This window comes from Rhipicephalus microplus, chromosome 8 (assembly GCF_043290135.1).
Source record: "Rhipicephalus microplus isolate Deutch F79 chromosome 8, USDA_Rmic, whole genome shotgun sequence".
NCBI classification, from domain to species: domain Eukaryota; kingdom Metazoa; phylum Arthropoda; class Arachnida; order Ixodida; family Ixodidae; genus Rhipicephalus; species Rhipicephalus microplus.
This window is the reverse complement of record NC_134707.1, coordinates 7,918,836-7,938,050: the sequence shown is the minus strand read 5'-3', so window position 1 is coordinate 7,938,050 and position 19,215 is coordinate 7,918,836. Positions and strand designations below refer to the sequence as shown.

The following is a 19,215-nucleotide window of genomic DNA, read 5'->3' as shown; positions in this document are numbered from 1 at the left end:
AGACGTCGGGCACTAGTCTTTGAGCTCTGGCGACCACTCGGCCTGCAGGGTGGCCCACAGTTCGTCCTCAAAGGCATAGCCCCCCTTCCAAAAAAATGTATATATAGAAGTGCTGGCACTGCAGGTATTATACGAACCATTTGTCGAAGTGCTGCATCGTTGATTGATAATTGATATGTGGGGTTTAACGTCCCAAAACCACCATATGATTATGAGGGACGCCAAAGTGGAGGGCTCCGGAAATTTCGACCACCTGGGGTTCTTTAACGTGCACCCAAATCTGAGCACACGGGCCTACAACATTTCCGCCTCCATCGGAAATGCAGCCGCCGCAGCCGGGATTCAATCCCGTCACGTGCGGATCAGCAGACGAGTCACTATAGCCACTATAGACCACCGCGGCGGGGTGAAGTGGTGCATCGTGATTAAGACTAATCAGTGAAGATTTGCGTTCCGAAACCACAATATGACCATGAAAGACGCCGCAGTGGAGGGCTCCTAAAATTTCGACTACCTGCGGTTCTTCCACGTGCATCTAAATCTTAGAACAAGGGCCCCAAGCATTTTTCGCGTCCATCGAAAATGAACTGCTGAATAAGCAAGATGCTCTGAATAAGCAAGATGCTCTGAATAAGCAAGACGCTGAATAAGCAAGATGCTGAATAAGCAAGATGCTTCGTAAAAAGTAGTGCTGCTGATCAGCAGCGGGATCCCTCTTGCGGTTCGAGGGCTCCGGCACGACTCGCCGGTCTGGGTCAAAAAGCGGTGCATTCGTCTGGCGAGAGTCATGTCGTTCGTACGCTGTGCGTTCACGGTGCCTTGCTCGGTTCTGAGTAACGGTGTCTGTCTGTGTGTACGCGCAAACCCGAGGCAGTATAGGAGGCGTGCTGCCATTTCCGACCGCGTCACACTTGGCGTATAAAGTGAGCGGGACGATTAGCGACGCCTGGAAAAGGCCCAGCGCACCATAACCGTTCCGACGCATCCGTCCAGGCTTTCACTCCCTCCCTCACTCTTGGTGTCGGGAACGCGCACTTAAATTTTCATGCTTGTCTTTTCCGTTGTTCTGTTTGCCCGTCTAGTGCAATAGGCGACGACCCTGACTTTGTGGAAACGGGCAACTTTTTTCTTCGTTTGTGTCCTTCCTGCTCGTGGTGCCCTCCCACTCGCTTTCTCTGTTCGCAGTCTCGTCAGAGCAGACCACTGGGTCTGTGGGTCTATATACCTTGGCCTCTGGTGCGTGGTTGCCGAGTCGTGATGGTCAGCTGCATTCCTAAAAGCGCTGAACCATCGTCCGTGGAAGTATTTCGTTGCGTAGCCGTTGCGAGACGCTTTTTTTTTCTTTGGCCACCTTTTAAGCAGCAGTCTTTTTTTCGTTGCTCCTGTTGTCTTCTTGACGTAAGGCAGGACCAGTGGCGAAGGAAGGGAACGAATAAGGTTGGGAAGGGTCTCCTTGTGCCCTGACCGTTGTTCGCTGGCACTCGTGGGCGCTGAAGCGGCGATGACGACATTGCCACCCGAGAGGATCCCGGATGCCGTTAGCGTCAGCAGTTGTGGAGAACCACGTGACCGCAGCAGCGGTATAGGGTGTCCACGTGGTCTACCGCGGCATGTGTAGTGTGCCACAGTGACAGCAACCGCGAACGCTCAACTTGTTTGGTTGAGTGCAGTCGGGAACGCACCACGGTGGTCTACTAGTGAAAAGAACTTGTTATTGAGCTAGCTGGTACAACATTGCTAAAAGTTAATTCCAGCGTGGACACATGACACGATCGCTCCCACACGCACACACCCTGATGCCTGGGTGTGTGCATGTGTGAGTGATCGTGTCGTGTGTTCGCGCTCGAGTTAACTTTTAGAAATACTGGTAGTGACGCTCGACTGCTGGACTTGAAGGTCAGAGGATCTTATCCCAGACTCGGCAGTGACATATCGATAGACGCGAAAAAAGCTAGATACCTGTGTACTTCGATTTAAGTGTTCGTTCAAGAAACCACAGGTATACACCCGACAGTCCCGGAGCCCTTCACTACGGCATCTTTCACAATCATATCAAATTTTATTGTTGTTTTGCGAGAGATTTTACTTCATAAAACCACGATATGGTTATGAGAGACGCCGTAGTGGGGGGTTTCGTATATTTTGTCCATCTGGCGTTCTTTAACTTGCACTGACACCACACAGTACACGGGCCTTCACCATTTCGCCTCCATCGAAATGCGACCGCCAGCCGGCATCGAACCCACGACCTTCAGATCAGCAGCCGAGCATCCTAACCGGTATACACCACCACGGCGGTCGGCGTCAAGACACATATATAGCACGGCGTGTTTCGTTCTTCAAGATGGAAGTACTTGGAAGATAAAACACGCCATTGAAGAAACTGAATTAATGAGACCGTCAGATGAGGGTGGCGACTCGCGAGGGAAAAGGCTACAACAGCTGGTATAAACGAGGAAGATGGAACGCCGCCAGGAACTCTTTCCTGCGCTGTTACCTCTGACGATCGGTAATTGGCGTAGGGACCACGAAAATGTTAGTGCCGTGGAAGAGGAAGCACGTCTACGCTCGCAGTGTGCCAAGGATCACTCGAGACAAGCTTGTTGACAGGTTATCGGTCACGCTCCTTCCCCAAGCGCTCGTAAAGTCACGAGAGTCCGTTCGACGACTGCACATACCACCAGAAAAACAAAACGTAATTCTCAGCATGTTGCAAGCAGTGTGAAGCCGGCATGTGCACGATCGTATGTTTTAGTAATTCAAAAACTGTAACCATGAACTGCATTTTGATTGAAATTTGTACTTGGATTGTTCCCCCCCCCCCCCCCTTATGTAATGCCCCGAGAGAGGCCCTTAAGGGTAAAATAAATGATGATGATGATCGAACAGATAAAGATAGCAATATTGACCGGTATTCCCAGTGATGTTATCCAGGTTTGTTGCCTAGTTTGCTGCTCTAGATTTCGGGTAATGAGTGACTACGCTATATAAGGAATGATCACATTAACACAACATTGTGCGCGCAGTCACAAACACATGTATACACACAAAAGAGTCATTCATAATGTTTCGTTCAGGTCTGCAGTCCACGTAGACACCAACGGAGTTTTCATGTTGCGCATCGCACGGGTTACGCTGTGCCACGGGCCGAGCAGGTGCCATAGCTCCTAGCTCAAGCCGCGTTCCAGATGTCACAGTAGATTCAGAATCTGTCACTCCACATTGTAACGACGTTTATTATGACGTGTCTAAAGCCCTCCCGAGCCTTACATGGGGTGCACATGTAGAAGGGTCCGAGTGTCTTGATAGATATGTGGGGTTTAACGTCCCAAAACCACCGTAAGGGTCCGAGTGTCTAATCTCAAAATTTAATCCTGGAGGAAGATCCAGGAAAGATGAAATATGCATTCAGCGAATCTTATTCAACTGCTTCAAGTACAAGATCGATAAGAGCGATGCACTGACCCAATCCCAAGTTGCATGATACGTCTAGAAGAGTGTTTGCAATTACATGCTGATTACTTAGATGGTTGGTTGATCGATTGATTGATTATTACGTGGGGTTGGACGTCCCGAAACCACCATATTATTATGACAGACGCCATAGTGGAGGGCTTCGGAAATTTTGACCACCTGGAGTTTTTTAACGTTTGATTCCTTAGATGGGTCTCGATGCCCCGAAGCCTCACTTGTCAATTCTTATCGTCGCTTCATCTTAGGAGAGTGGGTCCCGGCAACATTCCGCCTCGTTTTCTATACAGGGCCGTCCTCACCCAAGCGATCACCCCTCTGCTGCACCCATATAGACAGAAAGAGTGCACTGTTCAAGGCACACCTGTACTACCAGCAAGCGGTATAGATATACCTGCATACCGCTTCCGATACACACACGCACAGCAGAGCGAGATGCGGGGGGCTTGGCTGGGGAGATCCTCCTGCTTACCATTAGAGGCCAAAGGAGGCAGGGTCGTCGACGGCACATGGTTTTCCAGCACCGTGACGCTCCTGACCTGGCGACTGAGCCGCAGTGCATGCGGGCCAACGTGATGCCATCGTCAGTCGCCCGCTATTGCACTCGCCGCAGACGTCGGAAACCATTAGGACCCGTCTCTGGAATCTCTTCGAGTTTGTTCTTTCTTCCTTCTGAGTATCTCTTCCGTTCTGTGTTTTTGTTTGCCATAGCGTCTCTGGAGATCCCTGCGTATACACGTGTGTGGATGTTTTGTGTTGGCTTTTGACTTCCAGTCGCGTGAGCGCTCCGCGATTTCTGTGCGCCATGACGACGTGAGCGCATGCGTGCCATTTGTGCGAAGCCATTTTCCAGGGAAAAGTGTCCGTGCGTATAGCGGCCGACACGCCCGTTTGAAGCGAGCGAGGAGATGGGTTCCGTTTATGACCGTGTCGGGTCTCGAGTTGTCCGTTGTTGAGCCACGTGGTCTTTGCCCACAGCCACGCGTGCCTGCGTTCATGTCTAGGTGTAGCGATGCCTCCGACAGTTGGTCGGGACAAAGCCTGCCAGCCAGATAAGATTTGTTTTTCAGCTGTGTACTTATGCGTCGCTAGTTCCTTTAGGCAAATCCGTGCTAAATATACCAGTAACGTTGCATGTAACAAGTGTTCGCTTTTCCGCATATTGTGTTTGCTTTCCCGCAAAGTTGCATTGAAGTGGAGAGGATGTAACAGAGAGCTTTACTAAGTCTGCTCCGTGGAAGTCTTGCTTTGGTCTTGTGTGCAGAATGCCGAGCACTTTCCTTCATCAGTGGTTAAACTGTGCAGTGCTCTGTACTAAATTTGTACTAACATGGTTGGCTGCAAATTATGAGATTAGCTGCAAAGATAGAGAGAGAGAGAGATAAAGAAGGGGCGAGAAGGAAAGAAACAGGAAAAAAAAACAATAACAAATGACGAGGCCCTTATAGAAGTCTTTCGATTGTTTCGTTTCCTAGCTGTTCATTATTGTGCGTTGCAAATATATACAGTGTTGCGTTCTCCCTCCACGCCGTAACTTGTCGATATTGCGTCGCGTTCGATAAACAGAACGAACATGACCGCCACTCCTTGAACATCTGCTGCAGTGGATGAGAAGGTATCCTTCTACAGCTCAGACAGACACGACGCACCCCGGCCAGACTCCTTGAAGCTCGCTGGGAAAGAAACGCCTTGATATCGCGAAAGAAAGCAGAACAAAGCCAATCTCGGACGTGCGGACGGTAACGTAAAAGGAAAGACGCGCCAGGAGTGATAGCTGCAAACCTTCCCACCTTACATTCTGACAGCCTTGCAAGATGCCCCGAGTTTCTGACATTGCTGTATCGTTGAAGGTGAAGAAAAGACTGTGCATGCGCGACGAGAGATGGTGCGTAAAAAACAAAGAAGCGAGCCATAAAAGAAAGCGCTGAGCAGGGTAGAAACGGAAAGCTCTCGAGGAACAATGGTAACGCTTTTCTGTTTCTCATTCTAGTTTTGCGCGAGTGGGCGAGAGAATGAGTTCTCCTTGGAGGAGATGGCAAGAAGGCCACGGTGGCTGGCGTTTACGAAGTGCCGAGCTGGGTAGGAGGTGGCTGCATGCCTTTTCTTTTCCAATGGGTCCGACAGCCTGGTTTGTTTCAGTTCGGAAACTGCCACGGCCAGGTGAATCGCGCATGCAACCAAACACCTTCTCGTCGACGTGCGATGTTGAGGGAGGTGGGGGAGAGAAGATGTGTTGCTGTGTACTGCAATTCTTCGCGCGTAAGCAGCCACCAGACCCAAGAATGATATGCTACCTCCGTCAACGGTTTTCGATTTCCTGGGCGCGCGTCAAATGTTCTATTCTTTCTTTCTTTCTTTCTTTCTTTCTTTCTTTCTTTCTTTCTTTCTTTCTTTCTTTCTTTCTTTCTTTCTTTCTTTCTTTCTTTCTTTCTTTCTTTCTTTCTTTCTTTCTTTGTGTTACAGGAAAGAGTGACCCGCTTGTTTCTCTTTCAAACACATCCGATTACTTCCGGTATTGCGAATACATGAAAATTTTTGTTTTAATAGAGAGAAACTTCGCGAAATCAAGTTGAGAGCTTTGCTGGATACACATGATATGAGATCGTGTTTACTTAATGTAAGGGCATAGAAGTGTTCACGGGGGGTTGGCACCCCCGCTGTATGGGGTGCCATGTCTGCCACATACATTGATTTAATAAAGAGGGGGGGGGGGGGGGAATTGCGACGAACCTTCGCTGAAATAACAGCGCGGTTTCGCTGAGGTCATGTCAGTAGGCCATTGTAAATGCCACTGCCGTCTTGCTCCATATAGACCCAGAAACACAGTGCACGCTCACGCAAATTGATGCGGCGTCGCTCTGCAGCATAGCGTGGACACCAACATGATACTGTTGCCCACTCTCGACACACACACGCGCATACAGACACACACGTATAAGTTTACATCACACTGGCACATTTATCCGGCGCCAGCTGCTGAGCAGCATTACACGGTCATTTGCCAGCATTCGCATTAAGATATCGGCAATATCAACATCCAGAGAAGGATGGAAAGGAACCAGCCATGCTTAAGTGCGAATAAACACGGTACTGAGAAGCTCATGCTCCGACACACACACACACACGGAGGCTGCATGCAGGTATACGGGAGAAACGCCGGGGTGGCATCGAGCCGTTCCTTCTTGGCGACCCCAAGGTCCGGGCAGCGGAAGGTCTGCGGCCGGTGCCGAAGGTCCCTCTCCCCCTCGTTTCGAGGGTCGAGGCGTGGTCGTGGTGGTGGCGGCGGGCGATGATGTGGAGCTCGGCCGTCTTGTCTCGTGAACGCCGACTCGGGCATTGAGGACGCCTCGCAAGAATCTCGCCTTCGGCTCGCCCCTCCACGTCTTTTATCTTGTCTCGTCTTGGAACGTTTTATTTCTTCTTGGCACGGATGTATTTCTCCCGGCAGTGACGCTGCTCGCCAGTCCCTCTGGTCTTCTGTCCCGGTTCTCTCCGACGTGGCGTGACTTCTCCGGAAAAAGCTCTTGTTCTCTTCGCCCGCACGCGAAAATCCATGCAGGGCGTCTTACTGCCGCAGATCTCGTCGACGTCTTTCGGCGACTTTCCATAGACTTGCTGTAGACAGCCTTCACACACCTCGTCAATATTTGCTTTAACTCTCCAACAATGCGTGACATCTGCGGTAGACTTCGGGGTGGCTTCCGATTCGCTCTTCACTCGAAAATTAACGCAGCATGTCTACTGTGAGAGATCCCGTAGATATATTTTGCGTGACTTTCTGTAGACTTCCTGTGGCCGGCTTACGGAGCTCGTCGCCGTTTGCTTCAGTGGTTTCTCTGACGTCGCGTGACTTCTCCGGAACAGATCAGGTGACCCTTCGCCCTGCACCTGAACGACTATACCGACGCAGGCCGTCCACAGGAAGTCTCACGGACGTCCTCCCCGCGAACTCCACGGGACAGCTTACGGATCTAAAGCGCTAACTTGAGGAAGACCAAATACCCTCACCACTTTAAAAATATATAGAGAACGTGTGTTCTATATTTCTGTACATGACGCGTGCAATCGTTAGAAGGCACCAAGGTTTTAATTAGGTACTCATTAGTTTGTTAGTTCGTTAGTCCATTCAAATATATACAACAGTAGATCTTAGCGGGTAAAACTTTTCGGGAGTCAGTGTACAACTCGAAACAAAGTGGAAATGATACTGCACAGACTTTTGTATGTCACTGGAGCCGACGTCTGAACAGACGTCACTTCCTGCGACACACCGCGTTCAATGATTTACTTATAGCTATTTGATATTTTATAGCTACTTGATAGTTACCTCGCATTTACTATAGTTTATAGCTATTGCTAAAACCGTTAGTTTATGTGCAAGTAGTATACGCACAGACCTTAGCATGTGGCGCTGGACTCAACGTGGTCATGTTAGTGTAACTTTGGGAAACCTTGACCAAGGTTGATTGATTGATATGTGGGGTTGAACGTCCCAAAGCCACCATATGGTTATGAGAGACGCCGTAGAGGAGGGCTCCAGAAATTTTGGCCACTTGGTGTTCTTTTACGTGCACCCAAATCTGAGTACACGGGCCTTCAACATTTCCGCCTCCATCGAAAATGCAGCCGCCGCAGCCGGGATTCGATCCCGCGACCTGCGGGTCAGCAGCCGAGTACCTTAGCCACTAGACCACCGCGGCGGGGCACCTTGACCAAGGTTGACAGCACATGGTGTAGGTACGACAACCACGACATCATGCCTTGCAAATTTTCTGTATGAGCTTGGCTCCTTTGAGACGCGCTTAGCAACAAAGGGAAAGATAGACAAAGGAAAGAGCAGCCATGACAGAACGTGTCGTTGGATGGACGAGCTTGCCCGAGAGACGGGTGGCCTTCGGCTGACTCGTGTTACTCGCGCGGCTCCGCAAGAGACGGAGGAACGTACGTGGGCCTTTCCGTCAGCGTGGCTGCATGGGCGCGTCGCCCAGAGTCGCCCGAGGGCTTGAAGGGGAGAAGAATAGGCGGAGTGGGAAAGCCAGCCGCTGCCACTCCACGCAACAGCACGCAGCACGCACGCAACAACCACACGGCGTTACGGCGCCCACACGAAACACTCGATGTCTGTTCGCCTGCGTGGTGTGTGTGTGTGCACACGCGACACTCGGGATCGCGAGTGTGTACACACTCTTTCATGTAGGCGAAAGCTATAGGAGCGATGGAGAGCATGCAGGGTGCGCTGTGGTGGGCGACCGACGGTGTAGCCGGGTCTTGCTTGCTGTCTGCTCGATGATTATGTATATGTGGTCAATCGCGTGTCTTTGTGTGTTCCTCAAGCGTGTCGCGTGTGATTAAATGATTTATACGTTGATAGCGTCGAAAGCTGCGCCAGATGTTCGCGATACATCTTTGATCTGTCTGTCCTTCTTGTTTCGCAGTGCCGTGTTCTGGCGCGCAGTTTGAATACGAGATCAATGTTCGTTCCGATGATACCTTGAGTTGGGCTAATTGGTCCATACTCGAAGATGTGCAAGCGCGGCTTAAACCAAGACACGCGACAGACAGATACGCGGTGCTTGTGTGGGTATATCTGTGTCTCCTGTCTGGTCTTTCTCACGCCACCTTTCTTCGACGATAAGATGCTTTGGCGTTACAAGCAAGTAGCAAGAAAACACATTATGGTTTGGAAGAAGGGGGGGGGGTTGCGGGAAACGGGGACATGGTGGGATTCCCTGGGTTGAACACTTCTGCCTTGTTTGCAACCGTCGACACACTATTTTCCACTTGTGCTCGGCGTCCTTGCGCACTATTTAATATCTAAATGCATGGACGTTTGTTGTAGCCGCTCATTGTGGAATGCTCTCCTTGAGTTTGAACCAGAGACTCCGTGATCAGAAAAGGAGGCACGGGATCCATCGTCAAAGTTTAACTCTGTAAGCGAGGAACGACGTGTTCGTGTCCCTGTTAGTACACATCAACGTCCGACGCGCGTGGTGATGTCGCTATGTGTTGATATCGTGATGATGTGACGTCACTACGTGTCGATATCGCGATGTCGTGCCGTCACTATTTCTTGACGTCACAATGTTGCGATGTCGCGTTGTTATGATATCGTGACGCTGTGATGTCGCGATGACGTGACGTCACTATATATTGACCTCGTGATGTGGCGGCCGTTGCTATTCGTTGACTTCGCGGCGTTGAGATGTCACGGTGTTGCAATGTCGCGACGATGTGATGTCGCAATGTATCGAGGTCGCTATGCTGTGATATCGCGATGATGTGACATCACTATATGTTGATCTCGTGACGTTGCAATACCACGTAGTTCGATGTCACGATGTTGCAATGTCACGAAGTTGCAATGTCATGATTTTGCAACGTCATGATGTTGCGATGTGGCGTTATGATAATGCGACGTTGTGATGTCGCGATGATGTGACATCACTCTATGTTGATCTCGCGATGTTGCACTGTCGCTCTTTCATGATGTCGCGACGTTGTTATGTCGCTATGTTGTGATGTCGTTGTCGTAATGTCGTGCAGCGTGGTGGACGTGTAAAGACAATTCTAAGCAGCCTCCGGCGTCGCGTTTCGCTCACCCACTTCCTCTGTCCACTATTTGCGTACGCATCAATCCTTGCTTGGCGGCGTGCAGTGTGTGAGGGGACTTGTTACGTGATGGAGTGGCAAAGCCGCTTATACCTGGGCTGAAGCGTTTCGTCCACCTCGCCGTCCTTCGCCTGTTATTAGCACTTCCGTCGCGACTGACGCACCGCACTTTTTTGTTTTATTGTCATTTCGTTTTCTTCTTTTTATCATTAAGTGGACTCTTGTTTGCCTCGGAAGAGCGGATGTCGTCGAGTGGATTACTCAACTGTCACCGAAGAAGCAAAATGCATGCGCGTCAGCCAATGACATGATAATAAAGCAGCGACCATTTTTTAAACAGTGCATGGTTAAGTCGGTAACAGTATGCAAAAGGAAGGACAGTGGTCGCTGTAGTTATTAAATAATAAGTGGAATTTTACGTTCTGAAACATAAAATGGTTGGGAGGCATAGCGGACAGCTCCGGTAATTCCGACCATCTGGTGATCTTTAATGCTCACCGACATCACAGGGGGTCCCGCCACGGGGGTCTAGTGGCTAAGGTACTCGGCTGCTGACCCGCAGGTCGCGGGATTGAATCCCGGCTGCGGCGGCTGCATTTCCGATGGAGGCGGAAATGTTGTAGGCCCGTGTGCTCAGATTTGGGTGCACGTTAAAGAACCCCAGGTGGTCGAAATTTCCGGAGCCCTTCACTGCGGCGTCTCTCATAATCATATGGTGGTTTTGGGACGTTAAACACCACAAATCAATCAATCAATCAATCAATCAATCAATCAATCAATCAATCAATCAATCAATCAATCAACACAGGGTACTCAAGAGTGTGTCCTCCATTGTAAGGCGACCGCCACGGGACCGGGATCGAACTAGAGACCCTCGGTACAGCAGCACTGTGATAATTGACGACTGATCAGCGGGCGTGATTATGTGCTTCTCTCCTACTCGGGCTCTTGTTTTGTTCGAAGTTGAAAACCATAGAGTAAAATTTGACGACGGTGCGTAACACGACGTTCGCCTATGAGTATAGTAAGCAGGCTGGCGTGCCGAAAGCATTCGTTTCGCCTGCGTTCGCATGTGGTGTCCGAACAGCCAGTTTTAGAGTAGCGTACGAAAGGTCAGGGTTTGTTGGGTAATATACGCTATTTTGGTAACCTAACATGAACGAAGAGGACAGCCTATACGATCCATGAGCAGTAGCGACGAACACTGACGCAACGCTTTTGCATGCCTTATTCTCAAACTGCCTAAGCGTTTGTCGGGGAGTCGGAAACCAACCGTGCCCAAATGGGCACGTCCCGTTTCCAGTTGTTCTTAACCAGTGCGAATTTGCTGAGAAGTACGTAGGCGATCTCAATTTGATATTTATGGGCTGCGCCCTCATAGGCTTTAACGCGAATCATGCCTGACTTCCTCGTGTCGTGTAGCCGAATTAAGAAAGGCGATATAGGGGGGAATGCAAGCGCATGGTGATTTTCATTTTGGTGATTTGTTAGCGCTACACCAACAAAGACGAAGAAAGGACATGCAAGGACAAATGCTCGCTGGCCCTTGTATAGAAATGTCTACGCTTTCTCGGTCCTCATGCGCTTATGTTTGACGTCGTGTTCACCTTTGCGATGGATACGAAACGGCAGTCAATACGCAGTTCAAGAAGGCACCTAAACACATACACGTGCTCCATATCTTTGCCTGCTTGCAGACTTAAGCATACACCGCACGTAGTAGTGTTTTGGTCTTTGAGTTGACGATCTGTGGTTGATCATGAGTCGGGCCGATATTTTCTGGCTTAAATTGCGCGATGCCCCTTTAACCGCCGCGGTTCGCTGCAGAGTTTTGCGTTATTGATGAAGAAAACGTACAGGGTGGCAAGCGAGACAAGGACGGGTGGCGCGTGTGCCGGCGATGCCCGCGGGGCTTTTTGCTGGCGCTGCGAGCGGATGCCGGGGGAGAGAGTCTTCAAGGTGGTGCGCGCGCCGCATGGGACATGCTGCCGAAGCGTTGACGCTAGGCCGTTCTTTTGGCAAAGGCTAGCTCGGTCTGGCTTGTCGACCCTGCCTACGTTGCGTCCCGCCGAGAGGGCCCGTGTTGTGTTTTCTCTTTTAGCGTTGTTGCTTTTTTGTTTGTCGTTTCGTCCGTTTCTTTATGGCATCATCTTTTCGCTTGACGCGGACGTCACCATTGTCTTGGAAGACTCGCTGGGCGCGCTTGTCTCGTTTCCAGCGCTCCTTCGCGGCTGGCGCACGACGTTGCTTAGTCGAGGAAAAATCCAGTGCCTTAACCCGTCCGAAGGCTGAGAGGCAGTGTTGCTTGGAGGCGAAAAAGAATAAGAAGACAACAAGAAGCAGCGTGTGAAGCGTCCTTGGCGAAACATTGAAGGAAACTTTCTCGCCGCCATGACTCAGCACGTATTTGTTGCATTCCAGTGCTGAGCACGAGATTTAGGGTTCAATCCGCTATTAGATATGGCAGCGTCTGGACAGTGGAGAAGGATGATTCATTGATATGTGAGGTTTGACGTCCCAAAACCACCATATAAATATGAGAGACGCCGTAGTGGAGGGCTCCAGAAATTTTGGCGGAGAAGGAGTGACGCTGACTTTACCATATTATTTAGAGAAAATCTTGTCATGAAATAGACGCATTCACGAACTACCGATTCCCTTTTAGTGCTCTCTGGCATTATTGTAGTAATGCTCAATTCATTCACAACTTTTTTTTTGGCATAAAAGCTCTAGAAAAACATTCGCCAAGCAGGAAAAGAAGTCTCCTTCTCTGGAGGGCTTGCAGTCAGTTTTGCTGGTGGCACAATAGAAGTAAGTGTTACTGTCTTATTTCGGCAATGACGTAGCATAAAAAAAGAAAGAAAGAGAGAGCTACGTGTTCAGACTTGCCACTGCAGGCTGTCTTTGGCAAGATCAATTGTGATATTCTGTCCTGGCGAGCGGCTATCGTTCACTGGCGTGCGAGATGTGTGAATGAGCTGAGCTCGCCTACAAGAGATAATTGTGCAATGAAAAGATGGCGTTGCGTGCTGGTTGCCGTTTGGCATGCTTCCCGGGCGCTGTAGGTGATGACAAATGTATGGTGGCAAGAACACTTACTGAAACACACCGAAGACACGTAAAATGTTTTATGCGCAGCCCTTCTCTCTGAGTCGGACGTTGATGGTTTTTCTAAAGTCCAAGTCGAAGAAAGTGAGTTGCGGAATAAAAATGAAAGAGACATCGTAAACTCGTAAGTGTTGCAGTAAATTAGGTCCGCACTGTTGCTGGCCACTTCGACAGTCCAAATACACAAAAGGCATGCACGTCTCCGTGATATGAAGACATGCTTTGAATGGCAAGATTACCAGGTGTACGCTTCGTGTATGAACTACGTGTTCATATAAGGACCTGAAGCGTGTAGTATGTGCAGGAAAATACGAGTGAGAAACGCGCTACGTGAATGAATGTTATTTTGTTCTGGATGTCATTCTTCAGTGGATGCCAGCATTGTTCATTCGTACATCTCGCCCCTCCCCACCTCGACTACGTCTCTCTCTGCGGTTCATACACTATTTGCGGCATGAACATTCCACGAAATCACTTCCGAGTCGGTTCTGGGGAACATACTCCCACCCGCGATAAAAATCGCCAAGAAGGAACAGATCTTGGGAGGATATTCCGACGCACTCCTCGGTACGCGTTGCTGCAGGACGCGCCCCGGTCGACATGCCGTGCCGCGGGCACACGCTTGTCCGGCTGTCCGGTGCTGTCCGCCCGCCCCGCCAGGCCGGCAGCGAAGCCGGCCAAGAGTGAAAAAGAAAAAAGAGAGCCTCTCCTAGCGAAGTCCTTGAAGGTGTTTCCTGTTTCGGAGGGCTCTTGGGGAGCGCTGCTGCTGGCCACCGTCGCCGCGCGCCCGTAACATTTCTCTTCGTCTGGACCCGCTTCTTTCTTTCCCTTCCGCACTTCTGTTTCGCTCGTTTTTCTGGCCAGCCATCCATCTCTCTCCATTCCTGGCGGGTATCTCTCAAACGTTATGACTCTTCCGGCTGGTCACTCCCGTCGACGATGCCCGTCGGCTGTGGCGTCGCCTTGCGTGGTCGTCGCGTGTTGGCGGACGCATTGGTGCGTGGACGCTGGTCAGCGGACACTGAAAAGACAGCCTCGATGACGGAAGGAGAACGACCGAAGAAATAAGTAAATATAACAATGAGAACAAGATACAGAAATGGCGCTGCTCTGTAGCTCGGCCTTTTCCGACCGGTTGCGTGCCGCGGAGGGCGCATTTCATGCAGCTGTTCGAGAAAGCCCGCGAATGTGAAGACACTGTCGGGAACGTTCTTGAGCATTGGTTGGAATGGCTGATCCATCGACGATAAGTGCTTGTTGAATCCAACTAGCGCTCAGTCGAATGTTGTGCGACTGGTTACCGAATGTTGAATAAGTTAGAACTTGTGTTGGCTATCTTTCACAGCAGGAACGCAGCCTTTATTCAATTGCGATCAATCAATTCAGTTGTTCACCTACTATACGTTTCATTCGCTTACGAAAAGCGACGTCAAGACGTCGCCGTGTTGTTTCCCGCCGTGCTGGGTGTTCCACACGTGCAAACACTCTTTCCCGTGCACCGGCTTCTTCGGTGGTTGCGAAGCGATACGGTTATCATAGACGCACATAGTACGCACACCTGACCTTGGTTTTCAGGTGTTCGTAAAACCCGAGAAGCGTAGGCAGGACAGGCACGTGGGTGGCACTCTTATAAGGTGGCTCTTGTTTTCCCCGCCCACGTTTGTGACGCAGCGGTGGCTCAGTTGCGCGCGTGATTAACGGTTATTGGGCAAAAGTGTGTACGGCACCTTTACGTACCTGGAAGCTGTGCATTTCGCGTCGTTTTCTATTGCTGTATGCTCGCATTGACTAACAACATAGTTTTCAAACAGGCTAACGGTGTGCGGTGCACGCTTCCTGGACTACACATAGCGTAATTACTTACACAATGGCAGCAATGGTTAGCACTGGCCTAATGTCGGCTTGATTAGATCATTTGACGACTGATATAGGCTAACATTCGCATAACATGACTAAAGTGCTAATGCGGATTATCTACTTTTATACCGTTCGCGTTTTTTTCTTTAATTGAATGTTAGCCCTGCGATTGCCGCTCTCAAATATGGGCTGGAAAGCTAATTGGTGTTTGTACAGTCGCCGTCTCGGCCCCTGTTCGTTTTCTTAGCGCCACAGTTTCCGCAGCAGATGGTGCATTGTTTCGGACAAAGACGACGAACAAAAATGGCATCCGCAGGGGACGCGTTGCTTTTCGACCTTAGTTTATGAAGGAAATTGTATATTGAAGAGCTCGTTCTTTGTGTTGTACACAATATTTCAGAAGGAACTGTGGGTTTCAAGTTATCTTTGGGTTCATTTTTCTTTATTCAAATTTACAGTATACGATTGCTTCTGATACCATCCCCTATGCCTTCTTGGGTGTTATTGTCTGTAAGCTCTCATAATTACCCTATGTTCTGGCCTTTTTGCACATCATCTTTCTTTGAAGCTCAAATGGGAATCGGTAACTACCTCAGTTAGCCTCAGCTGGTTCCGAACGGACTTGATCATTCTTAAATGATACGCCCACGTCACGCTATAGTGCTGTAGGTAAAGGCGCGGGCTTCATTTACGCTTAGTTCTCAATATTACTCTATTTTATGTCTTTTTTGCAAATCGTATTTTTTTTAAAGCTCGAATGGGCGTTTGTAACTACTTCAGTTCGCTTCAGGTGGTTCGAACTGAAGTTGTTCATTCTCAATGGATGCGCCCACGTCCCTCTTATAGTGCTCTATAGATGGGGGCTCGGGCTTGCGCAAGGCGTTTCTGAGAGTGGGTCTCTGGTGTTGCAGACAAGTCCCAGCTTGACGACACGCTGAGGGTGAACGGCAAGGGAAAGAAGATGCGCAAGCCCCGCACCATCTACTCTAGCCTCCAGCTTCAGCAGCTCAACAGGAGGTTCCAGCGGACCCAGTACCTCGCCCTGCCAGAGCGCGCCGAGCTCGCCGCGTCCCTGGGACTCACGCAGACGCAGGTAAGACGCCATCCTCACGTGAATCGTGGTAGGGCGCCCATATACACACATATAAAGGAAGGGGTACCGCACGTATACGCATTACATGCACGTACAGGTGTTGTGGTAAAAAAATTCGGAGTTCATACGTGGCCCGGGGTCACGTAGATTTAGTGGGTCTTTGACATAGTGGACAAACTTCGGCGAATTACATTGAGCAGATTTTAGAAAAGACTTTGGGGCCTTCTGAATTTAGAGTTGGGATATGAATAAGTTGACAATGATGATTATGAGAAGAAGAGGAGGAAGACGACTTGGTAAAAAGATTTGATATAAACGGTCTTCCGCCTTTCTGTAGCTATTATAATTAATACATCAATTAATCAATTACGCAAGTCCGTTACAACTCACAGCGTTGGAATTTTTTTTAAAGGCGAGATTTTCCTTCACTCAATAGCTTCTCGGATTTCCGGTCCCATCGTGGGTGGAGCCACCGACTTGATATGAGGAGGAGGGGACTATCGCGCCCCTAACATCTGTCTCTCAAGACTTGAATGAAGTTCGTCATGTCATGTCATCTTCCTTCGCCGCGAGTTCTTTCTGCACAAGGCGAGACATGTGCACCTTAACCGTCGCTTGGCCATAGCCAAAGGAGAAGAAGGAATCGCGTTATTTAGACTCTACAAAGATGTCAGCATCTCCGGAAAGTTCGTGTAGATGGAAACAGCAGCCAGACACAAAAGGACTGAAGCAGCAAGAAGTAACAAGGCATTGTCAAAAACCAAGCTACACAAATCTTTCCGATTTCCTGACAAGGCTGTCGGCGTCCATAGGGTGGCCTTCAAGAGGGTACTACTTCGGATACGTAGAGGTCGAGAAAAAAAATTGAAAATAACGAATAGATCCGGCGGTTGTAAACATGGCTTCTGCCGAACCCCTTTGAACTCTCGCCGAACGCCTCCGTGCGCCGCAGTATAAATACGGGCCCACAAAAAGTGGGTTTAGCTGGGGACCTCCTCCGGCGCGGCTAGGCAGGTCACCGCCGTCTAGGCAGTGCTCACGGTACTCACGACGCCGAAGGATAATGGTGATGAGGGCGATGACGATGGTGGCCACGATACTTGACTTCCAAGCCGTTCGCGTGCTAGCGCGCCACCTGTAGTGATCTCCGAAAAGGCGTACAAAAAAGGTCGAGTCTGCCTTCCGAATATTTGTTTTCTTTTGTGATGCAGCAAAGATGAAAGCGAATGGCTTTCGATGCGCCCGCTTTGTCTCGGACACCATGGACGTTTAGACCCCCCCCCCCTTTTTTTTGGAACGTTTTGTTTGTTTGCTTGAAAGATGAGAAAGAAGAAAAGATCAACGCCGCATGGTCTAGGTGGCGCGAGCTGGATGGCGAGGCATATAGAAGTGGCCGTCGGCGAGTTCTTTTTTACCTTTCCTAGACTGAGTAATGGGCCTTGTTTCTGGGTAGAGCGCCTCCTATGCCGCCAGGGCCGCTGGGCCACCCCTTGTCTCTCTCTCATCGTCGTCGACAGCCTGTTCCGCGCACCGACGCCTCCCGGCGGCGTTTTTCTGCAACCAGAGCGGAAAAGACTTCCTAATGTAGTACCGGCCGTGTGTTTTGTCGCTCCTTACTCCGTTCCTTGCTCCCAGAGCGGCTGCCTGGCGTCGGCCAGGTCTCTTTTGTTCCGTTTGTTATTTCGTTTCTGGCGTTGGCTTTTGTTGGCTTTCGTTAACTTTTTTGGGGGCTCCCGGGATTACGTGGATACACGCCTCGGCACTATGTACGTTCCGCCACTCCTATTCTTTCTTGCTTGAGCCGGTGATGTCGACGGCGATAAGACTGTGTTAGAAGGAGGGCGTGCTGTTTTGGCCGGCCAGAATTAGACGTTGCCAAGTTGTCCCGCTGGATTTTCTGGGTGACGCGAATTGGGTGTATGCACGCAGATTACTTGGCCGTCATAGAGGTACCGGATGGGGGGCCCCTTGGTTCACACAGTTATGGATCGATTACGTAAATGCTCGTTTATGTGCCGAGGTTCCAACGTCCGCTTGGTTTTTATGTCCGATTTGATTTTCCACGATTATCGCTTAATTCTTCCAGTGCAATAAAAAGAACACACAGTCTGTATTTACGGCACTATGACGCTGCATTACGTCGAGCTCCGTTGAAGACAACTATAGCGAAAGTTAACGCTTTGCTGAAATTATCCGTTATGACATGAGCCGCTTGTGTGGACGGTCGTGTTTTAGGTTTCGAGTTTGATCGATGTACATTGGTACTTCAAGGTAACAACTGAGACTCGATTTCAATGTTTGCCAGTGCAACCACCTCTAAAGCGGAAAACTGGACGAGTTGACGCCGATCCATCACATATTTGCGGAGCGTGAACCACGGGCTATGACGCAGGTCGGTGAATACGCCGAGCAGTTGTGGCGTTGCGATTTTCTGGTGTGTGTTTTGGCCCTTATGCTCCGATGACGTTACGTAACCACCTTCATTCCAGTACGCGAGTGCTTAAAATGTTACAGGCTTGGCCTGCCATAAGACAATCAAAATAACGGCGCCTCTTTTGCACGTATCGACTATAGTTCCCATGTATGCATCATATTTCTTTGAAACAGAGTAGCCTTCGCATCGCTGCACTTGCTATTAACGAATAAGATATATAACGCCACACAATACCCCTTCTATTGGCTTGCATGGGCTCGACCTATCTGCAGCGTCGCGTAGCTGGCATGAAATCCGACGCCCACTAGCAGCGGCAATGGCGCCGTTCCGCACCATAGGACTCGAAGAGTCTAGCTACTTCGTTGTCCGTCTTCCTATGTGTTGCCTTTTTTTTTCGCGTAAGTTTCTTGGGCTTTCACTTTTTTCTTTCGTCCTGTCTGTTCATTGGCAGGTTGCGCGGTCCGTTCGGCGGCCTCTTGACGTTGCAGTTCTTGCGTATCCGCCTGGCGTAGACAACAGCGCTGTAGGGCTTGGTGGATCAAGAGTGCGGCGAATAAAAATAAAAAGGAGAGGAAAACTAAAACGAAACGAGCTATAGAGAAAAAAAAAAAAAGCCGGAGAGAGCGCGCTGAGCTGCAGGGGC

At 49.8% G+C, this 19,215-nt stretch overlaps 1 protein-coding gene across 1 annotated transcript in view; it reads left to right on the top strand.

The window, feature by feature from the left end:
- Window positions 1–19,215, top strand: part of LOC119164060 (uncharacterized) — a 92,474-nt gene that overhangs the window by 16,069 nt on the left and 57,190 nt on the right. The window contains exon 2 of the mRNA XM_037416168.2: window positions 15,957–16,138. Coding sequence (XP_037272065.2) covers window positions 15,957–16,138 — 182 coding nt within the window. The remainder of the gene's footprint in view (window positions 1–15,956; window positions 16,139–19,215) is intronic.